This window comes from Artemia franciscana, unplaced genomic scaffold (genome assembly GCF_032884065.1).
Source record: "Artemia franciscana unplaced genomic scaffold, ASM3288406v1 Scaffold_1709, whole genome shotgun sequence".
NCBI classification, from domain to species: domain Eukaryota; kingdom Metazoa; phylum Arthropoda; class Branchiopoda; order Anostraca; family Artemiidae; genus Artemia; species Artemia franciscana.
Window position 1 is genome coordinate 15,161 of NW_027062927.1, and position 20,512 is coordinate 35,672.

Here is a 20,512-nt window from a genome sequence, read left to right on the forward strand (position 1 = left end):
CATTAGTCTGGTCTCTGTAGGTAGCAAATTACTGAGTAATATGATACTTTTTAGACTGAGACATGCTGTAGACAAAGTTTTAAGGGAAGAACAATGCGGTTTTAGAAAAGGTAGAGGATGTGTCGACCATGTTTTCACTCTTAGGTTAATAATTGAGAAGTCCCTTCGTTGTCAAACACCTTTGGTCCTTAGTTTTATCGATTATGAGCAAGCTTTCGATTCTGTTGATAGAACAGCGTTAACAAAGGTCTTATCGTTATATGGTATACCAGAAAAATACATTAAAGTGATTTGTGCTATGTACGAGAATAATACTGCTGCGGTTAAGGTAGGAAATGAGGTTAGCAACTGGTTTTGTATTAAATCAGGAGTTAAGCAGGGTTGTGTTCTATCCCCCTTTATATGGATCATTTTGATGGACTTCGTCTTAAGGAGCACAGGAAAGGCAATTGGAGACCATGGAATCAAATGGGGAGGAAGAACGCTCCTGGACTTAGATTATGCTGATGATTTAAGCATATTAGATGAAAGTGTGAGCAAAATGAATGAATTTTTAGAGGTTTTGCGAGTTCAGGGTGCTAAAATAGGCTTGAAAATTAATATTAAGAAGACTAAGTCACTAAGGCTAGGAATAAGTGAAGATGAACAGGTGACCTTAGGTAACGAAAAGATTGATCAGGTTGGGAGCTTCAGTTACCTTGGTAGTATTATTAGTAAAGATGGTGGGAGCAGTGAAGACGTTAAAAGTAGAATAGCTAAGGCTCAGGGTGTTTTTTCACAGTTAAAAAAAGTTTGGAAGAATAGAAAGATAAGCCTACAAACCAAGATTAGAATATTGGAAGCTACAGTGATGACAGTGGTCAAATATGGCTCTGAAGCATGGACACTCCGAAAAGCAGATGAAAATTTACTAGATGTTTTCCAGAGAAATTGCCTACGGATTGTTCTGGGTACCCGGCTGACTGACCGTATTTCAAACAGTAGGTTGTACAAAAAATGTGGTTCAATCCTGCTTTCTAGGGCTATAATGAAAGAAAGGTTGAGATGGCTAGGCCACGTTCTACGGATGAAGGATGACAGATTACCGAAGATTGTCCTTTTTGGCCAACCGTCTGGGGCTACACGGAAAGCAGGTCGTCCTTGTCTGGGTTGGGAGGATGTCATAAATAAGGATTTAAAGGAAATGGGAACTTCCTGGGAAGGTGTAAAGAGGGAGGCTTTAAATAGATTAGGTTGGAGGAGGAGCGTGCGTAGCTGTGTTGGCCTCAGGCGGCTTGGTGCTGCAGTGAGTTATTATTAGTTTAGTAGTATATATATATATATATATAAGTAACTAAAATATATATAAAATATATATATATATATATATATATATATATATATATATATATATATATATATATATATATATATATATATATATATATATATATATTCACAGGTGGGACACAGGGACACAACTATAATGGCGCGTAACTAATATTGCGCGTAACGATTTAAGCGCGCGGGGGGGCTTAGGGGTGGTTGCGCGAAGTGCCCCCACCAACTAGGTGTTGGGGTGGCGCGAAGAGCCACCCCAACAGCTAGTATTTAATAAATCTTGCTCAGTCTTTTGAAGCACCCACGTTGCTGAGCCGCCCTTGAGAAATTTATTAACTTGGCTTTTAATTTTCTAATCTTAGTTTGCTGACTTGTTTTCCTAATTCAAAATATGTTTCTGAAAAACTTCCAGAGATTTCAAAACCAAGAAAGTTTTTCTTACTTCAAGGACAATCGGCGGTTCATAGACATGACTCGACGGCCCGTGTCTTCCGGCAAAAGTTGAAATCACTGATAAACTACATAGTAAAACTTGAAGTGTTTGGGTCAGTGCGATGCTGGATGTACTCAGTGGAATGGCAAAAACGAGGTTTGCCACACGCACATATACTAATCTGGCTACATAAAAAAATTACTTCGAACGAGATTGATGATGTGATTTCCGCTGAAATACCTGATGAAAATGTCGATAAGGGGTTACATGATATTATTGTAAAAAATATGATACATGGACCTTGCGGTGCACTGAACGAAAATTCACCATGCATGGCCAAAGGAAGGTGCACAAAGCAATATCCTCGACTTTTAGTATCCAACACAATTACTGGCAATGATGGTTACCCACAATATAGAAGAAGATCTACTGAAGATTGCGGTAAAACAGCAATAATAAAGAAGCGTAACGGTACCACCATCGAAGTAGATAACCAGTGGGTTGTTCCATATTCCCCGTTATTATCAAAAACATTTAATGCACACATAAACGTTGAATACTGTAACTCCGTAAAGGCAATCAAATACATATGTAAATACGTCAACAAAGGCAGTGACATGGCAGTTTTTGGCTTGCAGCCCGAAATCAAAGATATCGACGAAATCGTACAATATCAGGCTGGAACATACATAAGCAGTAATGGAGCTGTTTGGGGAATTATTTCATTTCCGATACATGAACGTAGTCCAGCTGTTGTTCACTTAGCGGTACATTTACAGAATGGTCAACGTGTTTATTTCTTGGAAACCAACGTGCAACAAAGAGCCCTGAATCCACCGGATACAAAGTTAACCGCTTTCTTTTCGCTTTGCAAAAATGATTCTTTTGCAAAAAAACTGCTGTATACTGAAGTGCCTTCGCATTACACGTGGAATACTAAAAATAAAGTATTTGAACGTCGAAAACAGGGTAAGTCAGTCGAAGGCCAACCTACCATCTTCAAAGATACCACGATAGGAAGACTCTACATCGTTCACCCCAATAAACATGAATGCTTTTTTCTACGCCTGCTTTTGGTTAATGTACCCAGTCCGACATCCTTTGAGTATTTGAGAACTGTAAACGGTACTATACAAGACACTTACCGTAGTGCATGCCAAGCTCTGAATTTATTGGAGAATGACCAACACTGGGATAGCTGCATCAATGACGCGTGCGAAACGTCAACTCCAAGTCAAATTCGTGCATTGTTTGGCATCATTTTAACAACTTGCTCTCCATCAGCTCCTACAGAGTTATGGGGAAAATATAAGTCAAGAATGTCCGAAGATATACTCCATCGAAAACAGTTAGAGACGTCAGATATGACTTTTGATTTTACATCAGAAATTTATAACTACACTTTAGTTATTATAGAAGATTTGTGCGTACGTATGGCAAACAAACCTCTTCAGGATTTGCGATAACAACGTTGGAGAAATTTTCTTTTTGGATGCGCCAGGAGTTACTGGTAAAACGTTTGTGATAAAACTGATTCTGGCATCAATTCGATCAAAAATGATATAGCGTTGGCAATTGCGTCGTCCGGAATAGCCGCAACATTGCTGCCTGGTGGAAGAACTGCTCCTTCCGCTTTGAAATTGCCTCTGAATTTGCATTCTACAGAAACTCCCACGTGCAATATTTCCAAATCATCTGGGATGGGTAAAGTATTGCAGCAATGCAAACTTATTATTTGGGATGAATGCACAATGGCACACAAAAAATCGCTCGAGGCTCTGGATCAATGCTTGAAAAATTTGCGAGGGAAGTCAAAACCCTTTGGCAGCACATTAATATTGCTTGCGGGAGATTTCAGGCAAACATTACCTATAATACCGAGATCAACCCCTGCAGACGAAATGAATGTTTGCCTGAACAATTCTAATTTATGGGCACACGTAAAAACATTAAAATTAACTACAAATATGCGTGTCCGATTGCAAAACGATGACTTTGGTTAAACATTTTCAGATCAATTGATGGCAATTGGAAACGGAAAGCTCCCAGTAGACTCAATTTCAGGACGTATGCAACTACCTGCTGATTTCTGTAATTTAGTGACGTCCAAAAATGAATTGATTGAAAAGGTATTTCCGAATATTCTAAACAATTATAAAAATAATAAATGGCATTATTAAATTTTCATTTAATAATAAGTGAAAGAGCGATTCTTGTACCCAAAAATATAGACGTCCACGAAAACAACAATATTGTTTTGACCAAGATTCGAGACCAGGCAGTCCTTTACAAGTCAGTCGACACAGTTTTGGAATCAAATGAAGCGGTTAATTATCCATCTGAATTTTTAAATTCCGTGGATCTTTCAGGGTTTCCACCACACGTGCTACAACTAAAAATCGGCGTACCAATAATACTTTTAAGAAATATCAACCCACCAAAGCTTTGCAATGGCACGCGACTTGCCGTAAAAAAAAACAATGGAAAACCTAATAGAGGCCACAATCTTGACAGGGCCTTTTGTGGGTGAGGCTGTTCTTATTCCTCACATTCCCATGATTCCAACAGATCTGCCTTTTCAATTTAAAAGATTGCAATTCCCAATGCGATTAACATTTGCAATCACCATTAACAAAGCTCAAGGTCAATCATTAGAAAAATGTGGTATAGATCTTAATACTGATTGTTTTTCCCATGGACAATTGTACGTTGCATGTTCGAGGGTCGGCAAACCTGCCAATCTATTTATATGCAGCGACAATTTGACAGCGAAGAATGTTGTATATTCGCAAGTTTTACGCAGTTAATTTGTATTGTATCTATTTATCTATATAAAAACGAGTTTTGTGTATGCATGTTTGTTTGTTTGTAAAAAGAGCGTTTGCAAATGACGTCATTATTAGTACATAAGGCTTTGTATATGCACAGACAATGGGAAACCCAAGAATGTTGTATATTTGCAAGTTTTACGTAGTTTGAAACACATATATAAATCTATCTATATTCACAGGTGGGACACAGGGACACAAATACAATCGCGCGTAATGACTTACGCGCTGGGGGGGAGCTTGGGGGGGGCGCGAAGCGCCACCCCAACAGCTAGTTTAGATACAAAAATAAGTTGTCTGTGTGTTATGTCTGTCGAGTGACAGACATAACATGTCATGTCATCATGTCATGAGGTTAGTTGTCGTCATGTTTGTTATGACGATGACGTCATTAAAAGTATTTAAGAAAATCGTTCAAAGACAATTCTTTAAATTGTAAGATGATCGTGGACGGAAAAATTTTTAATTGTAAAATGACTGAAGATCCTACAATGGCAACAGCCGAGGAAGCTGCTCAAAGAGTCTATGCCAAAGAACTTGCGGCTGATAGAGAAAGTAAGAAAAGAAAGCGTGCCGAGGAATCACAAGAACAGCAAGAAAACAGGCTTGCGGCTGATAGAGAAAGTAAGAAAAGAAAGCGTGCCGAGGAATCACAAGAACAGCAAGAAAACAGGCTGGCGGCTAAAGAACGCAAAACCGCGCAGTTTGATGAAAATCCACCTGGACAGCGAGAGTCAAAACATATCAAAACTGAAAATGATAGCGATGATGATTGGGTTGGGGATTTTGACTTGGATAAGGTCATAAATGCCTTCCAGATTTTAGTTAAAAAAACAAAGGTTCGGCGATGTGTATTTCATAGTGACGCTGAAAAATAAAGAAGAAAAAGAAAACTTAAAAAGAAAAAAGGTAAAAAACTAAAAAAAACTAAAAAGAAAAAACACTCAAATAGAAATTACAGACCGGGACACAAATGACGACCGGGACAGAGGGAATATAAATGACGACCGGGACACTCAAAGAGAAATTACAGACTGGGATACCGGGACACAAATGACGACCGGGACACAGGGAATATAAATGACGACCAGGACACAGGTATTTAAGAAAATCGTTCAAAGACAAATTTTTAATTGCAAGAAGATCCTTGAAAGAGAAATTTCTAATTGGAAAGTGACTGAAGAACCTACAATGGCAATAGCCGAGGAAGCTGCTCAAAACGAATGTATTCGAGCCGAAGTAGCTGAGTTGGTAAAACGTAATGTTTCAGGTTCTAGGTCCGAGAGGTTCCAGGTTCGAACCTTGGCTTTAGCATTAATACAAAAGAAGAAAAAAACTAAAAAAGGTAAAAACTACAAAAAAAACTAAAAAGAAAATGCTAAAAAAACTAAAACAGCTAAAAAACTAAAAAAACTAAAAAAAAAGGTAAAAACTACAAAAAAAACTAAAAAGAAAAAAAAACTAAAAACTAATAAAAAAACTAAAAAATCTAAAAACTGAAAAAGAAAAACAAAACTAAAAAAAGGAAAAAACTGAAAAATAAAGGAGAAAAAGAAAACTAAAAGCCGGGACACAGGGAATATAAATGACGACCGGGACACCCAAAGAGAAAGTACAGACTGGGACACTGGGACACAAATAACGTCTGGGAGATATAAATGACGACCGGGACACTCAAAGATAAATTACAGACCGGGACACCGGGACACAAATGACAACCGGGACACAGGGAATATAAATGACGACCGGGACGCTCAAAGAGAAATTACAGACTGGGACACTGGGACACAAATGACGACCGGGATACTGGGAATATAAATGACGACCGGGACAAAGGGACACAACTACAACGGGGATACCGGGGGCACAGGGGGATATATAAATGACTATAGGGACACAGGGAATGTTCGATTAGCTATCACCATCAACAAAGCTCAAGGGCAATCATTAGAATAATGAGGTATAGATCTGAATACGGATTGTTTTTTTTTCATGGACAATTTTGTGTTGCATGTTCAAGAGTCAGTAAACCTGACAATCTATTTCTATGCACAGACAATGAGAAATCGAATAATGTTGTATATTCGCAAGTTTTACGTAGTTAAAAACACATATATATCTATAACGAAAAGAGAAATCTTTTCTCTTTTATCTATATTCACAGGTGGGACACAGGGACACAACTACAATGGCACGTAACTAATATGGCGCGTAACGACTTAACCGCGGAGAGGTTTGGGGGGCGCGAAGCGCCCCCACCAACTAGGTGTTGTTGTGGCGCGAAGCGCCACCCCGACAGCTAGTATATATATATAAATAAGTTGTTTTTGTGTTGTGTGTTGACCGACGTCATGCATGTCTGTCGACTGACGTCATTATAAGGATTGAGCATTATGTCGTCATGAAATTGTTTGTCGACTCATGTAATGTTTATTATGACGTCAAAGGCTTTGTATATGACGTCATTATAAGTATATAAGAAGGCCTTTCAAAGAGATATTTTTAATATAGATTTTAAAATGACAAAAGAACCTACAATGGCAAAAGCCGAGGAAGCTGCTCAAAGAGTCTTTGTCAAAAGGCTTGCGGCTAATAGAGAGAGTATGAAAAGAAAGCGTGCCGAGGAATCACAACAACAGCGTGAAAACAGGCTTGCGGTTAATAGAGAAAGTATGAAAAGAAAGCGTGCCGAGGAATCATAGGCTAATAGAGAAAGTATGAAAAGAAAGCGTGCCGAGGAATCACAACAACAGCGTGAAAACAGGGTTGCGTCTCAAAGAGATATCACCAAAAGAAAGCGTGCCGAGGAATCACAAGAGCAACCTGAAAATTTTCGCCTGGCATTCAGGTACAGCCCAGTCGATGAGTACAGCTTGAGTGAGATGTGTTCAAATCGGGACTGTCTAAACTTTGTTCCTATTGCTAGGCCTTGAAATTTAATGGTGAAAAAATGGGAATGTGTTGCGCCTCAGGAAAAGTTAAACTTCCTCAACTGGCTGCACCACCAGAGCCATTGAAGACTTTGCTTACTGGAACTACGTCAGAATCTAAGCATTTTTTGTTAAACATCAGAAAATATAACTCATGTTTCCAAATGACGTCGTTTGGTGCCCGAATCGAAAATCAAGATCAATTTATGCATACTTTCAAAGTAAAAGGGCAAATTAATCATAGAGCAGGGTTCCTTCTACCATTGTCAGGCGAAAATCATACATTTTTACAACTTTACTTCATCAGTGATAAAAATTCTGAATTCAATGCACGTTGCGAAATCTCTCCCGACGTTGAAAGGACTATTGTTTCCAAATTGCAACATCTTTTCCACGAAAATAATAATTTAGTGCGTCTGTTCAAAATAGCCATCGATTTGATGCCTACTGATACGCATAAAATTGTTATTTCCGGTGACAAAACGCCTACTGGCCAACATGTGCGTAGATGCAATGCTCCAGCTATCGACTAAGTGGCAATCGTTATAGTCGGTGATCAGTTTTTACCTCGATATATTATTCTTCATAAGCGAAACGCTCAGTTGGTATGAATTGCTGAAACTCATCGATGCTACAATGCCCTACAATATCCTATAATTTTTTTGCGATGGAGCCGACGGCTATCACTTTAATAATAAATTGATAGCTCAACAAACAAACGGATAAGAAATGCAGCGCAATGAATTATTATTCCTATAGACTAATGATTCGTCACAATGAAGATAATTATATTTTAAAATGCCGTCAATTGTTTCAACAACACATCGTTGATATGTATGCAAAATTGAATCAGAACGTTTACTATTAACCGTCTGAATCAGACCAAGCTCCGCTCTAAACAATACATTCATTTGCGAGATGCAGTTGTAAATGACGGTAATACCACAAACATTGGAAGATTAACGATTTTACCTTCATCACATCCTGGCAGTCCCCGTCATATGCATGAATATGCTCAAGATGCTATTGCGTATGTCCGTCTCTATGGTCGTCCAGATTTATTTATTACATTTATATGTAATCAATCTTGGGACGAGATACGGCAGCTTTTACTTCAAGGACAATCGGCGGTTCATAGACATGACATTACAGCCCGTGTCTTCCGGTAAAAGATGAAATCACTGGTAAACTACATAGTAAAACTTACAGTGTTTGGGTCAGTCCGATGCTGGATGTACTCAGTGGAATGGCAAAACAAGGATTGCCACACGCACATATTTTAATCTGGCTACATGATAAAATTACTTCTAATGAAATTGACGATGTGATTTCCGCTGAAATTCCTGATGAAAATGTCGATAAGGGGTTATATGATATTGTTGTAAAAAATATGATACATGGACCCTATGGTGCACTGAATGAAAAATTACCATGCATGGCCAAAGGAAGGTGCACAAAGCAATATCCTCGACTTTTAGCACCCAACACAACTACTGGCAATGATGGTTACCCACAATATAGAAGAAGATCTACTTAAGATGGAGGTAAAACAGCAATAATAAAGAAGCGTAACGGAAACCACCATCGAAGTAGATAACCAGTGGGTTGTTCCATATTCACCTTTATTGTCAAAAACATTTAATGCACACATAAACGTTGAATACTGTAACTCCGTAAAGGCAATCAAATACATATGTAAATACGTCACCAAAGAGTGAAGTCCAGCTGTTGTTCACTTAGCAGTACATTTACAGAATGGACAATGTGTTTATTTTTCGGAGTTCAACGTGCGACAAAGACCGGATACAACGTTAACTGCTTTCTTTTCGTTATGTCAAAATGATTCTTTTGCAAAAAAACAGCAGTATACTGAAGTGCCTTATTAACGCTTAAGAAATTATTAAGCTTATTAACGAGAGATCAATTCCTCTCAGAATATATGTCAGATTCGACTTAGATTAAAGGAAAAGATCAAGGAAAAAGCTTTAGATCAAGGAAAATGCCGAAGGAAATTTTTTTTTTGTATAATACCAGCCATAGTAGTAGTAGTCTAACATACAGAAAGAAAGCGATCAAAAATGGGTTTTTAAAGGCCAAACAAAAATACTAAAGAAACACAAAAAAGAGAATATTTTGAGAGAACAACTGCTTCTCTTCTTCAGCGCGAACAAAACAATACAATCAAGGAAAACGCCGAAGAAAAATTTTCTTTTGTTCGCGCTGAAGAAGAGAGGCGGTTGTTTTCTCAAAATATTCGCTTTGTGATTTCCTTAAGTATTTTCATTTGGCCTTTAAAAGCCCCGTTTTTGATCGTTTTCTTTCTTGATGGTATGGCAAGACAATGTGGTCTAAGAAGTTATCTTGGTAGTAGCAGTTGTATACACATTTTGCATTTTGCCTTGTTCAACATCCCCCTATACATGCCTTGAAAGTTTCAACTTGATACCCTAAACTAGTTGTTCTCAAACTTATTTAGTTACTGTGCCCCTTTTTACCCACAAAAACTTTAGGTACCCCTACTCAGATGCCGCTATTATATAAACTACAGTTAAAATATAAACAAAATTGCCAGCTGTAAAGTTAAAGGTTTGTTTAATTTTTTCTTTCATTTTAAATTTGTTTTTGTTTCATTTTTAATTTTTTTTTTATTCATTTTTGGTTTGTTTAATTTTGTTTTTTTTTTCACCCCAAGCGGTACGCGTACCACAATTTAAGAACCACTACCCTTCACCCCAAGGAGTACGCGCACCACAATTTAAGAAGCATTACCCTAGACCATTCCTAGGATATTGCTCACACACCCTTTGCACTACGTGCAAGTAAAGAACACTTTGTTTAGTTCCATTTCCCCTAAATATTTCACCTTCATACCCATAGCCTCAGTAGTAGTAGTCGTAGTAACAGCAAGGTGCCTTTTAGTTAGTTCGACATCTCCCTTAACACGTCCTGAAAGTTACGATTTAATAATCTAAGCTGTTCTTGAGAAATTATTCATACAACGTTTCGGCAATCTGAATGCACACAGTGTGGTTTGATTTAGTACCTTTTGTTTAATTCAAAATGTACCTAAACATACAATGAGTCCCAATTAATATTGAAAGATTTGCCCCCTATCCAACTGTTTATCCCCGCCTACCAAGGAAAACTCCTTAGCCATTATAGTCATATTAATTCACCATATGTTTCTACATATTATAAATAGATAAGTTTCAGAGGTTGAATGTTAAAGTTGCTTTAATTAACTGTGTTACTAACTATCCAAATTACGCTAACTGTTTTGACAAAATTCTTAGTAATGCTGTGTTCGTGCGGGTGATGTAAAAAAGACAATTTTAAAATGGATATTAAGTATTAAAACAAAGGCTATTTTGAACCATCAATTCCCCAAAGCACTTCTTATAGAAGGAGTTAAAACTTCAAAAGGAGCTCATTTGATTTGGAAATAGAAAGCTCTAGTGTCCTTTTTAGGAGTCAAAAGTGATTGGAGGGCAACGCACCCCCTCCCATGTCCATCAATTCCCAAAACACATCCAATGAAAATTTTTGAGATAGCTATTTTGTTCAGCATAGTTCAAAGGTCTCTAGAGTTCTTGGGGCAAGTGCTATAAGTTATGTAATCGCCCACTGTTTTCGTCATTGTTACTATAGTTACTGTATTTGCCTATTGTTACTATTGTAATTCCTAGTAGCACTATGGCTATTAAAGCTAAGGCTATTACTAGTTCTACTGCTACTACTACTACTGTTACTACTATTACTACTGCTACTAAAGTTACTAAGGCAGAATTTTGGGAAATGTTAAGCTATATCAAAACACACTATGCACATACAGATTGTCAAGAGCAACCATCAGCAATGCCTCAGAACAGTCTATGATAATAAGTTGAAACTTTCAGCGTGTGTTGAAAAAACAAAGGTGCTATGTGTATACTGCAGCTAATGCTACTACTACAACCATTGCTACTACTGAAGCTAAGCGTATGAAGACGAAAGTTTCAGGAAGTGTTTCGGTGTATGTTGAACCAAGTCAAAGCGAACAATGAGGATGCAGAATGTAAGCTGGGTTTACACCCGACTGACAGTCTTCCATTACTAAGCTGGAACTTTCAGGGTATATTGTGGCAGATTCTGAACTAAGCCAAAAACACTGTGGGTGCACTATTAATACTGCTACTACGATTCCTGTAACTAGTGAGGCTAAGAGTATTGATTTTAACCTGTTAGGTAAACGTTTCGGGGGGGGGAGGTGCAATTGCACGAAAAAAAGATATATGCACACAGGTTTTCAAAAGGGATGTAAGCAATATTATAGACAACACAGCACTATAGTAAGAACTTTTAACGGACCTCCTTCGATTGGAAACAGAAAGTTCTAGTGGCCTTTTTAAGAGTCAAAAGAAATTAGAGTCGAAGCAGCCCCCTCCCCCCTCCTAAGCCTATTAATTCTCCAAACACATCCAATAATTTTATATAGCCATTTTGAACAACATAGTTGGGAAGTCATGTAACTATGTCTGTGGGGATGTCGATCCCCCACAGACCCTCAGAGAAAGGGTTGTAAGCTGTACATTTCGCCCATTGTTTATACATAGCATTTCTAATTGGGAAAAAGGTTATGTTTGATTTTTGCTGTTCAAAAGCACCATATGCATTCAAGTGAAGTTTTAAGAGGATGTTGAGGGGTTGTCAAAAGGGGGAAACTCAAGAGTGACTGAGGGTATTAAGTTGGAGATTTATGGACGATAATCAATTGACCAAGGGCATGTTCAGGGGGATGTTGAAACAACCAAAAAGCCCTTTGCGCATGCTGCCACTGTTCCTACTATCATAACCGATACGACTGCTACATTTTGTGAGGTTCTACTACTATATTAACTATTCGAATAAAAGATAGTTTTTTAATGAAAGTAAAGAGCGAAGCTGTCTTGAGCAGAAGGAAATTAAATTTAATGACATTAAATTTCGTATTTGGCACAAAAATTCAAGCATAAAACGAATTTTTAACGAGTTTTCTTGATGAATAAGAAACATTAGGAATTGATATAATTGAAAGTTGGGAAAGCTATCTTGTTCAGAATAGTCAAAAGGTCCAATGACTTTCCCCCTAAAGATAACATGACCCTTTACCCCTTTGGGGAAGGATTGAAAGTCATACCATTTGCCCATTGTTTACATGTTTAATTGGGACACGTTTGATCCTTGGTCTCCAAAAAGGCTATATGCTATACAGGTGAAGCTTTCATGGAATGTTCGAAGTTGAGTGTTGAACCAAATTAAAACACACTATGTGTATTAATGTTGTAAAAAGGGTGTATCTCAGAAACACCTTAGGGTATTAAACTGGAGCTTTCAGGGGATGATGAAGAGGATGTCGAATTCACCAAAAGACAAAACGTCCACGCTACTACCACAACTACAATTTAACTGCCACAGTAGTCTATTTTCGAATAAATTTGGTATATTAGACATCTTTTTCATCGACACATTAGTCACGATGACATTCTTTCATTTTTTCGCTGCATATAATGAGCTGGAAATGGATAGTAATTTTTTTAAGCTCACTCTTTATTCTAAGGTTTGAGAATCCATTGGTTCTTAATTGATTTGACATTGAAGAAGAAAAATTGAACGACATAATTCTAATTTCTTGAGCCAACGTAAGTATTTTTAAGGGCTAATGTTTCAATAATACCAAAAAAATTGGCATCGAAGCAATATAAAACATCAAAACCAGTTGCGATGATTTAATGAATAATAAAAACATATTTTAAAAGCCGTAGGAATTACAATCAACAGCAAAATATTATCCGATAGATTTATTTTAAGATGTCATTGGAGAGTCAAAGCAGATTTTGAAAATAGGTGGAATCAGAGAAGTCACATCCGTCACATTCACTTCTGTTCCCTCTCTGACACCTAAATCTGAAAAAAGAAAAAGATTAAGGACAAAATATTTCACACTAAAGTCTGGTTTAGAATTAAGCGTCTTTCATATTATGTACGTAATTCTATACTAAGTTGTCCAGTTAAGCCTTGTCTTGATTGACATCATTTACCCTACCAGCAAAATTTTTTGTCCGTAGATCATTTTTGAACCGGCAGCTATGATTACCGGCAGCCTGTATAACTAGACAGCCTCCGAATCTTCCGATGGCTATAATTGGTTGTCCAGTTGAAACCGGCCTGCTACTGGTAGATGTCAATCAAGATGAGCCTTTACATTAAGTTAAGTATAATGTGTCACACTTAAATAAATGCTTTCACATTAGGTTAATGTAAAACTCCGTAAAACCATCAAAATCAGAGATTCAACCTCTGATGAAGCATGAAAGACTTCCTTGAAAAAGTTTATTCATTTGCTTTCAAAACTGAATATTGGCTCATCCAAAAATAATCTTTTTTTGCTGCTATATTGAATATACCCATACTTAAAACAAAATATGTATCTTTTGCATAGAAATCATCACTGCCGACCAAAAGTCTAGAAAATAGTCTAGCCGAACTTTGTTTTCGTTCGACCAGAAATTAAGATCCACGCGGCTTTACCCACACTTGAATCCTAGCCATTTACGGTATTTTTTTTTTTTTTTTAAGCAAATAAAATAGCCCTGTTTACTTGAAAAAAACTTACGTACCTGATTTTTACATTCCGATTAAGAAAACATTCCGATTAAGAAAAAAGAAAGGCAGAAAAATGCAAGAATAGGCTGTTGTAAACGACACAAGGTAGTTGAGCTTTTTACGCCAACTATGAGTGTAGATTGGATTTGTTGTTTCACCAACATTTCCTCGTAGTTTAATGGAAAAAATGCGTTCAAGTAAAATTGTCATTTTTCTCATATGCCCTAAATACCGTACGCAAAAAAGGTAACTATTCGAAAAGTTTAAGTTAATTCACGGAAATGGGGGGAGGGGATCTCGGACTAAAAAAGGGGAGTATGCAACTAACTCATTTTCAGAGTCAATTTTAGCAGAGTCTAACTTTTCCAGATTTCCCCTGCTATTCTTCTAACCCATCTGTTGAGTTTTAACGTCACAACCTCATTGACAAGACTAACAGATGCCATAAAATGGGCTTGGTTTGGAATATGAATTAGAAATAAGTCTTTTACTGGATTATTCATAGCTTGGGTTTTCTATTTATTTAGAAAGCGATCATCCGTACTAAAACGAGAAGTGTTTATAGATTTAAAGATACCTTTGATTCACAATCAAGATACATTGAATCAATATCTGATATACTCAAGAAATTCTTAATCCAGTAAAATCATTTCACACAGCTAGGATTATCCAATAGCTAAGACAATTGAATCGTAGGGGTTCAACCAATAAATATGTATTCAAAGAGTATTATTAGGGTAATAATACTTATTACCTAGTAATACTTGTTACTATTATATAGTAAGTGTTATTACATTAGCATTATTATAATAATAATAACACTTAATACTTATTACTATTAGGAGGATAATCCCATTTCTCCCAGTCCTACCCCCCCCCCCTCCCAAATGGAAATTTTCTCCCGCAGAAAATTTTCCCAAGCAGAATTTCTCCTTGCGATATTTTCCCCGTAAAAACACCTCAGAAAATTCTAACTCTGCTTAAAATTTCCCCCCGGGCAATGTCTCCAAAGCATATCCAATATAAAATGGGGTCGCCAACGAGAAAGTAAGATAAATGAAATAAATTTCTAGTACAAATTCTGGCAAATTCCCTCGTTTAAAACTTCCCCTGGAAATTTCAAATCGGGAAACTTCCATCCCAATGGAAAATTCTTCCCGTAGAAAATCCATCCCCAGAAAATCTCCCTTCCCCTGAAAAATGTCGGTAGGCTTATCTATAACAAATACTATAAGTAAACAATGGGCAAATTTAGTAACATACGGCCCTTCCTCCAGTGGTTTTGGGAGGGTCATGCTATATGACCCTCCATATAAAATGACAATCTCAAAGTTATGATCAGACAACTTTTGGCGAAACAGGCTAGCTTTAAATTTAAATTCCTTTTCGAATGAGCTCTCTCCCGGAATTCTAGGATTGTTGGTTCAATATGATCACACCTGAGACAAAAAAAGAATAAAAAAACACGCATCCTTGATCTTTCTTCTGGAAAAAAATTTACAAAATTCAACATTTTTGTAGATAGGAGCTTGAAACCTCTACATTATGGTTGTCTATGTAGTGTTTTCCCTTTTTTCGAAGATGAGGAAAATTTTCTTAGCTTTTGATCGGTAACATTAAACTTAATGATTCTCATATATTTAGAACCGGCACAATAAGCCGATCTTTTGTCATATTTCTATTGATATTGAAATTCCGTTTTTAATGTTTCGGTTTGATTAAACATGGTTACTACCTTTTAAAGATTTGGATAAGTTGGCTTCAGTATGTTCCCTCAATGCTTTCATATACAGGGTTTTGTTCCTTCCTTCTGCTGTGACCATTGTGACACCCGGACTCCTCATTTGATACACGGGGCTTTCAATAAAAAAATCTATTAGCTCTCTCAGTGTACTCTCTTCTCGGAGCGTGATTATCTGAGACTCCAGACTGCAGGCCATACAATCTTTCTAAAAAAGATTACAACAATAGTAGAGAGCCTTTCAAAGCAGCAAAATATTCAAGAAGTCATTATTATTACGACCGTAAAATGTTTTTAGACTGAATTTCCTTTGAGAAAGGTCAAAAACGTTGATTAAACAATATCTGTAGATGCTTTGTTTTCTGAAGGAATGAGCTCTCAAGTGGTTCACTATGAAATGGCCACAACAACAGGAAAGAAATAACATAGGAGACGTAGCAATGGTTGATAAGTCAAGGTTACTGCGTTGAGTCTGTCTTACCCCACTGGAATGAACCGTTAAATAATGATGAAGATTACTGATGAATACTGATGAAAAAAAGAATTATAAAAACAGATACCGCTGTTCTATATTTTACCATTAGCATCATTGTCTTTTTTTAGGATAAACGTGAACACTTTTTTTTAATCAAAAGGCCTTTAAAACAGAGACTGAAACTATAGAAACCATAGAATTTAAAGAAAGTTGTCAAATAAAATATGTAGTCTAATCATGAGTGCTTATTATGCATATAACACGTTGACATGTCTGAAGAATTCATCCGTGGAGTTCCATCAATTTTTCCTAGGTGTACGTTTGAACTACAAAAACACAGAAATAATGTACAATGATTTCGATTTAATATAATTGACTTGTTTCAGGCAACAAGTAGCGACGACAAAGAAAATAAATTAGAGAAAAAGAAGCATCCTCACCATTGAAGGAATTAGATAAGCCCAGTTTATCGCCTTACCGTATTATCAATTATCAATTTAAGAGGCCTTACCGTCATCTAAAGGAACTTCAATTCCTACAGTAAAAATTAATAACTGGGCTATCATTCAAGACATACATGTAAAGATCAGGGACTTTAGAATAGAGACTGAAACTATAGAAACCATAGAATTCAAAGAAAGTTGTCAAATAAAATATGTAGTCTAATCATGAGTGTTTATTATACATATAACACGTTGATATGTCTCAAGAAAATTACTTGATTCACCCGTGGAGTTGAATCAATATTTCCTAGGTGTACGTTTGAAATACAAAAACACATAAATAATGCACAATGATTTGTATTCAATTCTTCAGTCTTTTGATATAAACTGTATCCAGTCTTTTTTTTTAAATACAATTACTTGAAATGTACTTGAAAATTGTTTTGTGCTTAAACACTACCAAGCAGCTTACTTGTACCTGTTGCGTGTTTAGGTCACATCCAGGCTATTCGTGGCGTCCAGCAGACAACAACATGCGTCCTTCAAAAGGTTTTGATCGAGGATGGAAGGCTCTATGATCTCTAGCCACTGCCGCTCCCAACAACAGCCGTATTTTCAAAACCCTTCGAATGGCTCAAAAGCAAACACAAAATTGTCATGAGTCTAAGTCTTGTTTCTGCTTTGTGTTCTCTTCTTTCCGACTGGTAGTTATAGAATTTCAAGACTTTTTTTTGTCTATTTAGTATTCTTGTCTGCGCATTTTGTACCCAAGCCATGTCAATCTTCTCTGGTTGACATTATCAGAAACAAATAGCCGATCGCCAAATCACCTATCCTCATTATTCAGCATTCTGTTTGAGAGGCTAGTGTCTATGAAAAAACCTGCCGTATTTAGTTGAAAATCAGTATTTTCAAATTTGACGCTTCAGCTTTTTTTGCGATCCTATTTCACATTCATAGAGAAGAACCGAGAGAGCCATACTTAGCCATACATACTTAGATCACTCTGCGAAGTGAAACTTCGCTCAGGTTCCAGATTTTTCTGGTTGAAGAAGGACATTCCAAACTGAAAATCTCTTCTGAGGCTCCAGATCTCTTCTAAGGATTCGTTAGCAGGACAAACCATCGAGCAGAGGGATTTAAACGACGGGATATTCTCGATCTGACCACAATTAAGGATTTCAGGGGTTTTATCCATTCTTGCCGTTCCCATTGTATTCGGTAGACTTAATTGGAGACAAGTCAAGATTGCCCTACCATGATATTGAAAATAGCCTAGGATTCTGCCACAAACTCAGCAAGCATCTCCATATCGTAAGCATAGTAAGGTTCTGGTACGGAACATGATGCGCTAACTGCAAAACCTTAGTACTTGTTAAGGATTCAAATCGATGATGAAGCTGAACAAGGTTGGTGATAGGACACAGCCTTGACGTACATCCTCCTTGATCGGGGTTAGACCTGAAAGCTCACCAAAATATTCACAGAGTAGACTGATGATTTCCTCATGTATATCACCATCTCTCATTAATCACTCATTCCACGACGATGGACCAAAACCAAAGCCAGTGATGAAGTCTCTGGGGATTGGGATTGTTTCCAGTTGGTGTTTAAAAGATTTCCAAGGATCTGTCACAAGCTAAAGATTTGGTCACAGCAGCCAAAACGGGTTGAAACCTGCTGGGTTTGGTTGCATTCAGCTGTTTTTGGTGTCTATGCATCTGTTTATGAGTATGATTACGAACAGCTCAGCGGCAATAAGGACAAAGAATATCCCTCGGTGGGTTATACAATCCAGTCCCTCCTTTTTTTAAGATAGGTGAAGTCTTCCACTTATCGTGCATGTGTTAATTAACCCACACTTTGGTGATCAAACTATGAAGCTCAACCACTGCCAACTCGGGGAGAGCTTTAAGTAAGTCGGTACGTTTCATACCGACTTCTGGATTCCTGCATTATGTTTAGGACTTGTGTCATCTTGGTTACTTCGTCCTTGGAGGGTTGATCCTACATACACTCTTATAAACCTGGTTGTTGAAGGGAGGGGGCGGATTCAGGAGCTTTAGGTAGTTTATTTCGGCTATTATTGACTCTGTTTCTTATTAAAACTTTCAAATATACTCACTCTTTCGCAATACATTACTTACTGTTGATGAGTATTCCGCCCCGTCCCTTGCCTTGAGCGAGGTGATGGTTGTTTTCTTCTTTTTCTAAGTATATTCTCCAAGTCACTGATAGAGGTTTTGTACATTGTTCTGTTGGGCAGCTCATTCCACGTTGGTGAAAACATCAGACCATTAAGTTTATTTATCAGCTCCTATCAATTTGCTATATTCTTTTTACAGCACTTTTCATGTGGCGAAAATCTTGTTGGTCATATCTTTCTTCTTAGCAGAGAGTGTGAGCGTTCTATTGAGATTCGTTACTTCGTTTTCTGCTTGAAAAACCCTTGTTTGTTCTCGGCAGCTTCATTGACGTCATCTTTGAATTTAAGGCATTTCTCTTCGACCTTGCTTTCGGGGCAGTTAGGGTTCTCACTTTTTTCTTCAAGGTCACGTTTGAGGGTAGCAAAGCGCTTCAAGATTTCAAACACAAATGCTCCTTTGTGCTCATCTACTTTAGCCTCGATACGTCAATTTTCCTACTGGGAATAGTATTCTGCTTTGTGAATTGTGAGTGCATGTCGATCATGTGCCAGCACCTCTTTGCACCTTCGAATCCGAAATATTAGTTTTCCACCACCCAGTTATAGACAGCTAGTCTATTTAGACCTTTACTCTTCTGCTAAGGCATTCCAGTTCTAAGTTTGAGATGGTCTGTATCGAATTCAGGCGGTGCATTGCCACAGCAGGATTGCTCTACAGTGTACATAATACAAACGTGTTTACATTCATACACCTACTCCCGAGGCCACGACTGCTGATTGCTTATTCAATGTTCGAAAACTTGTCACCTATTCTGGCATTCACATTACATCCAATTATGACGATGTCTTTTTCGGGGGATCTTACCATCAATAGCTATCTGAAGATCATAGTAAAATTTGCCTTTTTTTCGATTCAGGGTGATCATTTATTAGGACGAACATGCTAAGGACAGTCAGATTATTGGTGTGGCCTTAAAGTTTTACCTGTATTCTCTCGGATACTGGATCACTCCTAATTCAAGGAACTCGATGGTAACTTTAGGACATAACATGATACCTACTCCTGTGCGGCCAGATTCATCTAATCGTCCTCAGTTATAGAGCATGACTTTCTTTCCAAATGAAAATTCTAAAGCTAAAATGTCGCATCATTCAGTCTCATCTCAGAAACATGAAAATATTCAGTAATGATGAAATCTCACTAATGATTACATCCCTTTACTGTTTTAGGTACACTAGCCTAAGGACGGAGGATAAAGCTTCATTGCCTGAAGCTCCCCCATCGCCGTGACATTTCCAGACTTAGGTAGTCCCTTATTCTCAAGCTAAAAACAAATACTAGATTTTCGACTGAAATTAAGAAAAAAACATATTTTTTATAGGTAATCTTTTTATCTGTCCTTCTGGATTTCAATTCTGGTGAATCGCTAATGAAGACAATACAAAGTAATTGACCCAAGAAGAAGCTAATACTACTAATGATAATTTATTGCAGTACTAAACCACCAAGGGTCAACCCAACTGCGTACACTTCACAACCGATCTGTTCAAAGCTTCACAGTCTACTCTCTCTCC

At 37.4% G+C, this 20,512-nt stretch overlaps 1 protein-coding gene across 2 annotated transcripts in view; it reads right to left on the minus strand.

Moving 5' to 3' along the window:
* The window catches only part of LOC136042674 (NEDD8-activating enzyme E1 catalytic subunit-like), a 45,027-nt gene that overhangs the window by 11,569 nt on the left and 12,946 nt on the right, over positions 1-20,512 (minus strand). The window contains exons 4-5 of one of the 2 annotated variants that reach the window (XM_065727634.1): positions 15,868-16,081; positions 13,243-13,433 (exon numbers count right to left, since the gene is read on the minus strand). In XM_065727634.1, the coding sequence (XP_065583706.1) occupies positions 13,333-13,433; positions 15,868-16,081 (315 nt within the window). In that variant the 3' untranslated portion in view covers positions 13,243-13,332. Of the gene's footprint in view, positions 1-13,242; positions 13,434-15,867; positions 16,082-20,512 lie in introns of those variants that run through there. The other variant, XM_065727636.1, reaches the window with a different exon arrangement.